Source organism: Carlito syrichta, unplaced genomic scaffold (assembly GCF_000164805.1).
Source record: "Carlito syrichta isolate Samal-C Ts95f unplaced genomic scaffold, Tarsius_syrichta-2.0.1 Scaffold315826, whole genome shotgun sequence".
NCBI lineage: Eukaryota > Metazoa > Chordata > Mammalia > Primates > Tarsiidae > Carlito > Carlito syrichta.
The window spans coordinates 67,350-79,653 of NW_007259922.1; the positions used below are offsets into that span (position 1 = coordinate 67,350).

At 60.8% G+C, this 12,304-nt stretch overlaps 2 protein-coding genes across 2 annotated transcripts in view; one reads left to right on the forward strand and one right to left on the reverse strand.

Annotated features, from left to right (window-relative positions):
• TSEN54 (tRNA splicing endonuclease subunit 54) overlaps positions 1–407 on the reverse strand; it is a 10,529-nt gene extending 10,122 nt beyond the window's left edge. The window contains exon 1 of the mRNA XM_021706617.1: positions 155–407. Coding sequence (XP_021562292.1) covers positions 155–407 — 253 coding nt within the window. The remainder of the gene's footprint in view (positions 1–154) is intronic.
• CASKIN2 (CASK interacting protein 2) overlaps positions 56–12,304 on the forward strand; it is a 13,669-nt gene continuing 1,420 nt past the window's right edge. The window contains exons 1-18 of the mRNA XM_021706616.1: positions 56–97; positions 1,272–1,774; positions 6,904–6,955; positions 7,504–7,601; positions 8,051–8,196; positions 8,273–8,368; positions 8,455–8,585; positions 8,736–8,844; positions 9,174–9,282; positions 9,448–9,542; positions 10,000–10,261; positions 10,385–10,506; positions 10,601–10,661; positions 10,778–10,869; positions 11,021–11,131; positions 11,210–11,311; positions 11,427–11,565; positions 11,705–12,304. The exon at positions 11,705–12,304 is cut by the window's right edge and continues 720 nt beyond it. Coding sequence (XP_021562291.1) covers positions 1,681–1,774; positions 6,904–6,955; positions 7,504–7,601; positions 8,051–8,196; positions 8,273–8,368; positions 8,455–8,585; positions 8,736–8,844; positions 9,174–9,282; positions 9,448–9,542; positions 10,000–10,261; positions 10,385–10,506; positions 10,601–10,661; positions 10,778–10,869; positions 11,021–11,131; positions 11,210–11,311; positions 11,427–11,565; positions 11,705–12,304 — 2,419 coding nt within the window. The 5' untranslated portion in view covers positions 56–97; positions 1,272–1,680. The remainder of the gene's footprint in view (positions 98–1,271; positions 1,775–6,903; positions 6,956–7,503; positions 7,602–8,050; positions 8,197–8,272; positions 8,369–8,454; positions 8,586–8,735; positions 8,845–9,173; positions 9,283–9,447; positions 9,543–9,999; positions 10,262–10,384; positions 10,507–10,600; positions 10,662–10,777; positions 10,870–11,020; positions 11,132–11,209; positions 11,312–11,426; positions 11,566–11,704) is intronic.

Here is a 12,304-nt window from a genome sequence, read left to right on the forward strand (position 1 = left end):
AGGAGGAGAAAGGGGGTGGGGGGCAGTGGGAGCCACCGTCCAGGTTGCCGGGGGCCGAGCACGGCCGGCCGGACCCGCGGCGGGGCGGCCGGGAGAGGTGAGACCGCGGGGCCTGGGCTGGAGTCAGCACCCTTGGGGGCGGGCACAAACTAACTTTTCTTGCGGGCTCGGCGGGCGCCTCCATCTCTCCGCGCCTTCCGTCCTCCTCGCGTCCCCTTTTTCCATCCTCCGCATCTGTGTCTCCGGCGCTCGGCCCTCCTGCTTCCTCCCGCCGCTTTGTTCCCGGGGCTGGGCTGGGCTGAGCGGGGCTTGCGCGGCGCCGGAGGGGCATTCCGGGGGGCGGGGGAGCCAGCCCGACCCCAGGCACTGCCCAGGGGCACCCTCCCCCAGGGTCGGCCGCGGGCCATGAGTGGGAGTGCCCTCTGGCTTGGGCTCGGGACGTTTGAGGAGTGAGGGGTTCCCAGCCTGGGCCCCAGGCCTGCGCGGGTCTCATGCCACAGGACTCTGGCAACACGTTCGCCGCCACTGAGAGACTGACGTAAGCTTTCCAGCAGTGAGTTGAGGGTCTGGGCTTCGGGTTCAGGCTTGAGGGGCCTGGGAGCCCCGTTTGTCACCAGTGCCCCTGCTCTGCTCTCTGCCCAGCTGCTCCTCCACCCCACACCAGGGGTGAGGGGGGGTCAGCAACAGGTGCCGTTTATGACGCTTCCCTCTCCACTAGGCAGACCCCTCCCCAGAAGTGCGGGGCTGTAGGCTCCCCCTGCCCTCAGTTCATAAAGTGCACGAGGGCTAGGGCATGCAGCTATTAGAGTAAGACCTGGGGAGGTGTCTAGGGGCAGGCGCCTTTGACAGGGAGTGACCCCTGCTCGCCTGCCTGTGCCTGACCCTCCCTGCCCCACCCCCTGGCCTGCCACTTGTCTGTGGGTGTCAGAGCCTCGGGCTGTGGAGAACAGGCTGCTGGCCCAGCCTGCCCCAGTATGTCGTGCTGCCAGGGCCCCTCCTGCTGAAGGTCGAGGTGCTGCCAGGTGCCCTGGGGCCCCAGTGACTCAGCCTCCCCCTCCCAGAATGCCACCTCCCCCCTCCACATACTCCTCTCATGCCTGGCGGCTTCCTCCTCCTTTCGAGTGGCTCAGACACTCCATTGACTCTGAGTGGCAGTCAGGGTGGTTTGGGGGCACCCCGGAGGTCCTGTCCTGCTCGTCCTCTGCGCCCTGCTTCTGGGACCTCTGCAGGCTGTGACCCAGCCATTGACAGAGGCACTGTGCCTTTTCCAGACCCCTGAGACCCGCCCATCGCTGCTGCCTGAGGCCCAAGGGAATGCTGGCTGCTCTCTGGGTGGGCATTGGTGCTCCCCAGCTAGGCCGGGAAGATTGGCGTGCCCAGTCCTGGCCCATCCCGGAGCCGTTGGAAGCTGCAAGCTGATATCCGTCCAGATTTCCACGTAGCCTCCGCCCACTCAGAGACTGGCTTTCTTGCTTGTGGTGGCAGCTCACCGAGCACCTTGAGGAAGTACCCATCAGCCCCCGACAAGGAGGAACCCACTGCCTGGGACACCAGACGTGCTTCTGCAGGACTAGGAGCCTCCCAAAGGACTGAGGCATGGTGCCCTGACGCCTCGGCTTGGTCCAGTTTGCTTGCCTTTGCCCTGGACTCCTGAGCCCAGAGCCTGGCCCAGGGGCCAGGATGGGTCGTGAACAGGACCTGATTCTTGCCGTCAAAAATGGAGATGTGACCGGCGTGCAGAAACTGGTGGCGAAGGTCAAGGCCGCAAAGACAAGTGAGTACGTGTGAAGTGACCATCCAGCTGAGGTCAGCCAGCCTGTGCTGAGGCCACAGGGCTGGGGGGAGGTGGTCACTGATTTGCATAATTGAGGAGGGAGGACTGTCTTGTTCTAGACAAGAAGTGCCTGTGTGTGGGAGAGCCAGAGAAAAAGTTGTGTCCTTAGGCAAGGCACTTACCTTCTTTTTTTTTTTTTGAGTTGGAGTCTCACTCTGTTGCCCAGACTGGAGTGCAGTACAGTGACCGCTCCTGGCCACTGCAGCCTCAATGTGCTGGGCTCCGGCGATCTTTCCGCCTCAGCCTTCCGAGTAGCTGGAACTACAGGCGTGTACTACCACGCCCGGCTAATTTTTGATTTATTATAGAGATGAGGTCTCGCCAAGTTGCCCAGGCGGGTCTCGAACCCGCGGGCTCAGGTAATCCACTTCACCTCAGCCTCCCAAAGGTGTGGGATTACAGGCTGAGCCACAGAGCCCGGCTGGCATTTACCTTCTTTGGCTACTGTTTCCTTGCCTGTAAGATGAAAGGGTTGAAGTACGTCCATTCACCTTTTTTTAAAAAAATAGAGATGTGGTCTCACTATGCGGCCCTGGTTGGTCTCAGACTCTTGGACTCAAGCAATCCTGCTTCAGCCTCCTAAAGTGCTAGGACAACAGGCGTGAGCCACTGTACTAGCCTCCTTTGCATTTTTACTGAGTGGCTATTTTGTGCCATGCTCTGTTCTAAGCACTGGGCTATAGCAGTGAACGCAACAGACCAAAATTCCTGTCCTCCTGAGCTGCCTTCTAGCAGGTGGTTTTTTGGGTGTGTTCTTTGGAGCCATGGGGTTTTTGGCAGCGGGTTGGGAAAGACTGAATAGATAAAACTTCATCCCCGTACGCACACACTTTAACAAACTTTAACTACAGCATTGCTGAGTTTTTGTTTTAACTGAATGTGGATGTCTGTAAGAAAGTTCTGCGTGATCACTTGCCAAAGCCCTCTTCCCCACACTTTTCTGCCTGTGTTCCCTAAGCCTGGGTAGTCAAATCTAATTTTTTAGAGGTTTCCACACAACCTGAGGACTCCAGTCCTGACAGGGCTGGGGGGTGCTCAATGCACAGGTGACCACACCTGAATCCCATCTCTTGAGTACCTCTGTGGTGAGTCCCCCAAGGAAAACAGACCTCTGGGCTTCAGGGAGAGCTCTTTGGGCTGTGCTAGGAGGCCACTGGACTTGTCACCTTGAGATTGCAGAGCAGCAGGGGTAGGAGGTGGTTCCTGCCACTAGACTGAGGCTGGGGGAGGAGTTCCATGGATGGGAGGACCGCCTCTGCAGTGTTGGGGCTCCAGCTTCAAGACACACCTGGGTCCTATACACAGAGTCCCCAAAGCTACCTGGAGACCACTTATTCCCCACCACGCATAGGGGTGTGGAGTTCCCACAAGAAGGATTTCAACCTCGTGCACCCACGTGGGCACACCAGGGTGGTAGACCCAAGGGCATGAGAGCTGGAGCTATGGGGGTGGTCTCTGTGCCCTGGGGAGGTGGATACAGGTTGGAGCCTAGGGGAGGGCCCTGAGACCAAGAGTGGGAGCCACTGCCCACCCCACCCCCATCACCTCCTTGTTGTTTTTGGCAACCTGCCCAGTCATGCCTCGGTCAAGCCGCTGCTGACCTCACAGCCCTGGAGCCTCAAAATGAGGCCCTCATGGGGGCAGGTGTGAGAGGTCTGGAGACTGGTGGCAGGAAGGTCACAGCCAGGCTCCTAGCAGGTCTCCGGTACCCAGTGGGAGACACTGGGGGAAAGGGGTCTCTTCCCTCAGCCCCAAAGGGGATAATTCTCCCAGCAAAGGATGCAGGTGCAGACACAGGCCCAGTGTGGGGCCGAGGACTGGGACCCCTTGTGAGGCCCCGGCACTGTGCCTCCCCTCCTAGTCCTCTGAGAAACCGGTGACAAAAGCGAGATCATGAGGTGACATTGGCAAACCTTAGAGTTTATGAAATATTATAATCGCCTCACTTCCCTGTGAGATAGGTGTTTTTATATCTGTTCTACAGACAAGGGAGGTGACACTCAGAGAAGGTTAATGACTTGCCCAAGGTCACACAGCTGTTGTGTAGCAGATCCAGGCAAAATTGTGTCCTGTCCCCTGTCCGTCATAATTGCCTAGGGATTGTTCAGTTATTTATTTACGTTTTTTTTTTTTTTTTTTTTAATTTGAGGTCACTCTGTCACCCAGGCTGGAGAGCAGTGGCAGGCTCACGGCCGCCATAGTTTCTACCTGCTGGCCTCAGGCAATCCTTCCACCTCAGCTCTCCAAGTAGCTGGAACTATAGGCACGCACCACCATGCCCAGCTAATTTTTTATTTATTGTAGAGATGAGGTCTCGCCAAGTTACCTGGGCGGGTCTCGAACCCATGGGCTCAGGCAGTCTACTCACCTCGGCCTCCCAAAGTGCTGGGATTATAAGTGTGAGCCACTGTGCCCGGCCCAATTTTTTATTTTTTAAGAGATGGCATCTTGCTATGTTGCCCAGCCTTGAATTCGTGGGCTCAAATGATCCTCCCACCTCCGCTTCCTGAGTAACTGGGACTACAGATGCTGCCACAGCACCAGCCTAGTGCTTATATCAAAAGAGCAGATTATTAGCCAGGCGTGGTGCCTCGTGTCTGTAACCCCAGCATTTTGGGAGGTGGAGGTGAGAGGGTTGCCTGAGTCCACAGGCTCGCGACCAGCCTGGGCAACTTGGCGAGACCTCATCTCTACAGTAAATCAAAAAATTAGCCGGGCATGGTGGCACACATCTGTGGTTCTAGTTACTTGGAAGGCTGAGGCAGAAGGATTGCCTGAGTCCAGCAGGTCAAGACTGCGGTGGCAGTGAGCGTGCCACTGCACTCTAGCCTGGGTGACAGCGTGAGACTCCTACTCAAAAAAAAGTGCAGATTCCTTGGACTCACCCCCCCAAATTAGACTCATCAGAGGGGGCCTGGGGCTCTGCAAATTGGAAAGTTCTCCAGGTGAGTCTACTGTAGGTCTCAGAAGAGGGCCTGGAGACTCCTGCTGCATACCACAGAGAGCACAGGGAACCGCAGGGAAGGAGGTGTCAGGACCCCCGTTTTCTCTCCTGCGGAGATAGCTGGAGTTTTATGGGTATCTAAAGAGAGAGCAGAGGGCGGGAGGTGTTCCCTCAGCCTCCTCCATTTGCTATCTGGCTGACATTCCTGCCCCACCCCCCAGGTCCCTTGTAGGGTGCAGGTGGCTGGGAGGAAAGGGGTGCAGGTGCGCTGGCCCCGTCCCTCCCCCACCCTTTTCTGAACAGTCTCCTTCTTTGGCCAGAAGAAACAGAGTGGGCTGGGGCGGCCAGCTGAGCTCACATCCTCTGCCCGAGAGCCTAAATCAGGAGTGACCCTTCCACCCTCAGAGCCAGGCCCAGGAAGAAGGCAGTGAAGCAGCGGAAGTGCCTGGAGCCACTGCCGGGAGCCAGGACCCTCCACCCTCCTGCCAAGGTCCCCAGCCCGGTCACTCTGAGCCTCTCCCCCACCGCCTTTCCGGCCATTGTTCTAGAAAGAACAGAGCCACCCAGCCTGTCCCTAGCCCTGTTCCTGTCCCTCCTGTCACATTGTCCTGCCCCTCCCTGAAGGGGCTGCATCCTGCCACCCAGCTGCCCCATTCCAAACCGTCTAGCCTGGTGGAAGAGTGGGCAGGATGAAGGACTTCCTTGTGTCTTCCCTGCTGACCTCATCTTTGAGGCTCAGAGAGGTACCATGGCTGGCTGAGGTCACACAGCCACGAGCATTTGAACCATGAACTTCCTGCTTCTAGAGCCTCTGTTCTTTCCACTGTCCCAAATGGTTCTGTGTGATGAGGACTTTCCAAGCGGACTGCAGAGAAACCGGGAGGCATGTGTTTCTTCCCACCGGGCCCCAACCCCTTCAGCTCCCCTGTCCCTCCTGGGCTCTGTACGTACCTTTTTAGCCCAGTCTCCTTCAGCTCAGCTACAGGGAGTGTAGCTGTACCCTCCCTCCCCATCTCACGCTCCCCACTGTGGGCCTGGTCCCTCCCTGTTGGAATGAAGCCCTGTTTCGCCCAGGCTACTGGGGTATTCAGGGGCCCACCAGAGCCTGGGGGGCAGGCCTGGACCAGCATGCTTGGCACGCTGCCCAGCTTGGGTTGAGCAAGCCCCCTCCTTCCCTGCAGGGGTGCCTTCCATCGAGAGGCAGGGGGCCGTCCAAGACAGGCCTTCCTCTCCCCTCCCCAGCACTTTAAGGGCTGCCCCCACCAGTGCCCTTGGTCATACGGGGAGCGCACCTGCACCAACCCTGTCCCTGAGAGGGGGTGCCCCTAGCTCCTGTTGCCCGGGGCATGGATATATCGACTAAAAGCCTGTGGGCGCGGAGTCAGCAGTTACTCCCAGGCAGGCCGAGAGCCCTCCAAGATCCAAGGGGGACCGTGGGGGGACTGTGCCGGCTTTAGTTGGAGGAGAACATGGGGAAAGTATTGGGCAACACGTAGGGAGGGCTAGATGATAACAGCTTCCAAATTTTCTTGCTGGCAAGGTATAGTCAGCCCGTTTTACAGATGAGGGCACTGAGCCTGAGTGTAAATGACTTGTCCAAGGTCCCACAGTTAAAACCTGGCAGGTATAGGCCTGTCTGCTGCCACCTTCCCAACTGTGCTCCACTGAGGTATGCCCAGGACCAGGCACTGGGACTTTTGAGCAGCATCTGCCCTGCTCTTGAGTACCTAGTGTCCCTCTCCTTCCCCCCCCCACCCCTTGGCCCAGTAGGACAATGTGACTTGCTCCCTGGCCATTCAGGCAGGAATGCTAACCACGCGCTCCGTGGGCCTGTCCGTTGGGCACACATCATGCCAGCACCCCCCACCCCCTTTGGCTCTATAAACAAGCTGAGCTGGGGCCCGGGGAAGCCAGGCCACGGCTGCTACAGCTTCCTGTCCTCGGTGCCCTCAAGCTCATGGGCCAGTGAGCCAGGGTGGTGAGGGACAGGACAGGCAGAAGGCCATGGGGCAGGTGTTTTCCTGCACACCAAGAGGTCAGCTGGGCTTTGAGAGGTTGGGAAGAGGGAGCGCTGGGTGAGGGCAGATCATCTGATGTGCCCTGATGTCCCTGCCCTGACCCCCAGAGCTCCTGGGCTCCACGAAGAGGCTCAATGTCAACTACCAGGATGCTGACGGGTGAGTGTGAGCCCCCATCCCTTGTGAGAGCTTCTGGGGGCTGGAGAGTAGAGCCCTGGAGGAGGAGGGGCCAGAGGGCCAGGGTCCCTTCCCCTCTCAAACTTGGCCCTTGAAGTCTGTTTGCTGAGAGCTCTGGGTCCTGCCCAATAGGGCCAGAGGGAGGGGGTCCTGCCCGCCCGCCCGCCTGCTCTGGAGTTAGTCCTGATGAGGGGAGGGGCCCTGGTGCCTCTCAGAGGGGCCCCTCTGGGTCAGATTCCTGCTGGGCCCCTTTTTCTCCCTGGAGGATAGGAGCCCTCGGGCTCCTACTCCCACAGCCCCCTCCCCTGGGCCGGCTGGGGGGAGGCCAGACAAACAGGCCTCTCAGCCCAGACACTGAGCCCTTTCATGCTGTGGCCCGGCGGCTGCTGCGCTCCCACGGCAGGGTTGGCGGGGGGGGGGGCAAGTAACCCATCCCTGCCAGCCCCCAGGGTGGGCTTGGGTGTGGAAGACCAGGATGTGGGGAGGGCGCTGCTCACAGACACCCCCTACTTTGTGTCCCCCCATGCCAGATTCTCTGCTCTCCATCATGCCGCCTTGGGGGGCAGCCTGGAGCTCATAGCCTTGCTGCTGGAGGCTCAGGCCACTGTGGACATCAAGGACAGCAATGGTGAGACCCCAGTGTGCCCCCTGCCCAGGCAGGTCGGGGTCCTACCCAGACTCTGTGATCAGCACTTGTTCCTATTGCAATGCCGCAACGCGAATAGATGTTTGCGCGCCTTCTCTGGGCTTGCAAGTATCTTTTCCCGCTTTAATCTTCACAGCCTTCTGGGGTAGGGGGTGGTACTGACATCCCATTATTCAGATGACAAAGTAGAGGCTCAGAGGCTTTGTCACCATCCTGGAGTCTCCAGATCATCACCCTGGTGGGCACAGTGGAACTCTGGCTTCAGCCCCACAGAGCTGGACCTCTTCCTGACCACACCCGGGCGAAGCCAGCGGCGCCTCCCCCTGGGCTGTCTGCCTTCACAGCTGGGCTGGCTCCATCCTCTGCTCACGTCCTCTGCAACCCCAGCACCATCCATGGACCTCCCTTAGAAACCCCTTCCCTCCTGCCAGGCATGCGCCCGCTGCACTACGCAGCCTGGCAGGGCCGGCTGGAACCCGTGAAGCTGCTGCTGCGGGCCTCTGCGGCCGTCAATGCCGCCTCGCTGGACGGGCAGATCCCTCTGCACCTGGCCGCGCAGTATGGACACTACGAGGTGGTATGTGAGGCTGCTGGCGGGGCGCGGGGTGGGCTGCGGGCAGGCCAGGCCCGCTCACTCGGTTCCCCCATTCCAGTCAGAGATGCTCCTCCAGCACCAGTCCAACCCGTGCCTGGTCAACAAGGCCAAGAAGACGCCCCTGGATCTGGCCTGTGAGTTTGGGCGGCTCAAGGTGAGGCCTGCAGCCCTTAGGGTCCAGGGTCCTTGACCTCTGCGGGGTCTCAGGAGCAGGCTTTAACTAGGCACTGGATGCCACAGGTGGCCCAGCTGCTACTGAACAGTCACTTATGTGTGGCGCTGCTGGAGGGGGAAGCCAAGGACCCCTGTGACCCCAACTACACCACGCCTCTGCACCTGGCTGCCAAGAATGGTCACAGAGAAGTCATCAGGTACCCCCGAGCCCCCTTCCTCGGGCTCTTCCTAGGGGCCTTCGGCGCCCCTGCCCGCTGCCCTCCTCACCCTGGCTCTCGATCTCCCAACCCTCAGCAGTCAGCCTCTCCTCCAGCCCCCAACCCCTGTGACTCCTCCGCCCGCTGCAGGCAGCTCTTGAGAGCCGGCATCGAGATCAACCGCCAGACCAAGACGGGCACGGCACTCCACGAGGCCGCGCTGTACGGCAAGACCGAGGTGGTGCGGCTGCTCCTGGAGGTGGGTGTGGGCGCCGCGTGCCCAGACCACCCGGGGAGGCACGGAAGGGAGGACTCTGTCGCGGATGCAGCTTCCGCATGGGCCTCGGCGAAGAGGCCTGACTCCTTCTGAGCGGCACCAAGGCCAGGGGGCTCGAGGGCAGAGCGACCTCGTGGGTCTGCTTCTTGCCAGCTGAGTGGCCTTGAGCTCATCCTTCACCTGATCCCTGAGCTTCCATTTCTTCATCTGTAAAACCTGGAAATGATAATAGCACCTCCCTCCTGGGTAGTTAAGAGGATAGGGGAGAGATGACAGGCACGGTGCTCAGTGCTTGATGACACTGCACGCAGGGAGGCGTGGACGTGAACATCCGGAATACGTACAACCAGACGGCGCTGGACATCGTGAATCAATTCACCACCTCCCAGGCCAGCCGGGAAATCAAGCAGCTCCTGCGGGGTGAGTACAGGAAAGGAGATCCCGCCTGGGGGCCTGGGGCTGCTCCAGGAGGTGCCAGGACACGGAGGGGAGCGAAGTCTCCGGGGGAGGATTGTGAAGGGGACCAGAGGGTCAGGAAGATGCCCTAAGGACCCTCATATGACACCTGCCCCGCCCTTCTCTTAGAGGCCTCAGGGATCCTGAAGGTCCGAGCGCTCAAGGATTTCTGGAACCTCCATGATCCCACTGCTCTTAATGTCCGGGCAGGAGATGTCATCACGGTGAGGGACCCCGTTCGGGCTTCCCCTTGTGAATACGGATGGCTGCTGTTGCTTATTTGGACACCTACTGTGTTATCGGGCTCTGTGCTGAGGTCTTTTTATTCGCGCTCATTTACTTATTTCCAAGTCCAGGAATGGTAGGTGCTATTAGCATTTCTTCTTCGAGAGATGACGCAATTGAGAGAGAAAATTAGAGAGATTAAAGTGGCTTGCCTGAGGTCACACAGCCAGCAAGCAGGAGATGGGGTTTGTCCACAGGCTGCCTCCATGTCTGTACCCTGGAGGCACAGGGAAGATGGGCTGCCTGCTGGCAGCAGGGGCAGGACCTGGCCCCGCTCCTTGGGGATAAGGGAGAGGGGAAGAACTGGACCCGGGCTTCTGGACTCGGGCTCCGGGGGCAGCTGCTTGCTACGTGCTTCGTGTGGGGCGTGACTGTCCCCATCCCTGCCCGCCGCAGGTGCTTGAGCAGCATCCCGACGGCCGCTGGAAGGGCCACATCCATGAGAGCCAAAGGGGCACAGACCGCGTGGGCTACTTTCCCCCAGGCATCGTTGAGGTGGTCAGCAAGCGGGTGGGCATCCCTGCGACTCGTCTCCCCTCCGCACCCGCCACCCTGCGTCCAGGCTTCTCCCAGACACCGCAGCCTCCTGCTGAAGACCCCCTGCATCCTCTTACCTACGGCCAGCTCCCTCGGGTGGGCCTCAGCCCAGACAGCCCAGGTACCTCCCCTCTCAGAGGGCCACGCTGGACAGCCGGTGTGGGCGTCTGGCGTGGACAGGCTGCCAGTCAGCTGTTGGCGGCACCAACCGGGGCTCTGACCCCTTGGCTTCTGCCCCCAACAGCAGGTGACAGGAATAGCGTGGGCAGCGAGGGCAGCGTAGGCAGCATCCGTAGTGCCGGCAGCGGGCAGAGTTCCGAGGGCACCAATGGCCACGGCACTGGCCTCCTGATTGAGAATGCCCAGGTAGGATGGAGGGGGCACTGGGACCAGGGCAAGGACACCCCCCCCCACTGCCAGTTTCCCCCAGATGCTGAGTTGGCTCCTTCCCTGTCTGCAGCCACTGCCCTCTGCCGGAGAGGACCAGGTGCTGCCAGGACTGCACCCCCCGCCCCTGGCAGGTAGGAAGGGAACTGGGACCTGGTGGGCTAGGAGAGGTGCGGGTGGGGAGGCTGAGGGCTCGGCACCCCTTCCTCCTGCCGCCTCTGATCCCATTTCTCTCCCTCCCTCCTCGAAGACAACCTGAGTCACCGCCCTCTGGCCAACTACCGCTCTGGGGAGCAGATCTTTACCCAGGATGTGAGGCCTGAACAGCTGCTGGAGGGGAAGGTGTGACCACTGGGGGTGCATGTGGGCTTGGAGTGGGGAGAGCAGAGGAGATGGGAGGGCCTGAGCACAGGCTTGCGTACTGTCCATGCAGACCCCTGAGGCGAGGCTGGGATCTTGGCTCAGCTCCTGCTATTACTACCTCTTCCCCCAGGATGCTCAGGCCATTCATAACTGGCTGAGCGAGTTCCAGCTGGAGGGCTACACTGCCCACTTTCTGCAGGCTGGCTACGACGTGCCAACCATCAGCCGCATGACGCCTGAGGTGGGTGTTGCAGCTGGGAGGGGCAGGGAGAGCCCACAGGCAGGGGAGGGGGTCTGATGTCTAGACTCCATGTGGCAGGACCTGACCGCCATCGGGGTGACCAAGCCTGGGCACAGGAAGAAGATCGCCTCAGAGATCGCCCAGCTCAGTATCGCCGAGTGGCTGCCCAACTACATCCCGGTGAGCTAATGACACGGGCTCTGTCCTCAGCTGTGGCTTTGCGCGGTATATTTTCCTTTCTGATTTGGGGGCAGAGGCCGGCCGGGAGCCAGTTCTAAGGATGATGCCCTTCCAGACGGACTTGCTGGAGTGGCTGTGTGCGCTGGGGCTGCCACAGTACCACAAGCAGCTGGTGAGCAGCGGCTATGACTCCATGGGGCTGGTGGCCGATCTCACCTGGGAGGAGCTGCAGGAGATCGGCGTCAACAAGCTCGGTGAGGACTGTGCTGAGGCCTCTGGCTGGGCCCCCACACGCCTCTAGGGGTCTCCAAGAGGCGGGAGAACAGGCCCAGCAGTGACCAGGGTTACCCTTCCCAGCCCCAGCTAACTTTGCCACTTCCATCCACCCCTCAGGGCATCAGAAGAAGCTCATGCTGGGGGTGAAGCGGCTGGCGGACCTTCGGCGGGGCCTGCTGCAGGGGGAGGCCCTAGGCGAAGGCGGGTGCCGACTGGCCAGGGGTCCCGAACTGATGGCCATCGAGGGGCTGGAGAATGGTGAAGGTCCCGCAGAGGCCAGCCCGCGCCTCCTCACCTTTCAGGGCAGCGAACTAAGCCCAGAGCTCCAAGCAGCCATGGCGGGGGGTGGCCCTGAGCCGCTGCCCTTACCCCCTGTCCGCTCCCCCAGCCAGGAGAGCATCGGGGCACGCTCACGGGGGTCTGGTCACTCACAGGAACAGGCTACCCCCCAGCCCGGTGGTGGGGACCCCAGCACCCCCCAGGAGCGGAACCTTCCAGAGGGCACAGAGCGGCCCCCTAAGCTCTGCTCCCCACTTCCTGGCCAAGGAAGCCCCCCTTACGTCTTCATGTGTGCCCAGGGCTCGCCCTCCAGCCCGGCCCCAGGGCCACCTCCTGGCGCGCCCCGGGCCTTCTCCTACCTGGCCGGCCCCCCCACACCCCCGCCAGACCCGCCTCGGCCCAAGCGCCGGTCCCACAGCCTGAGCCGGCCCGGCCCCG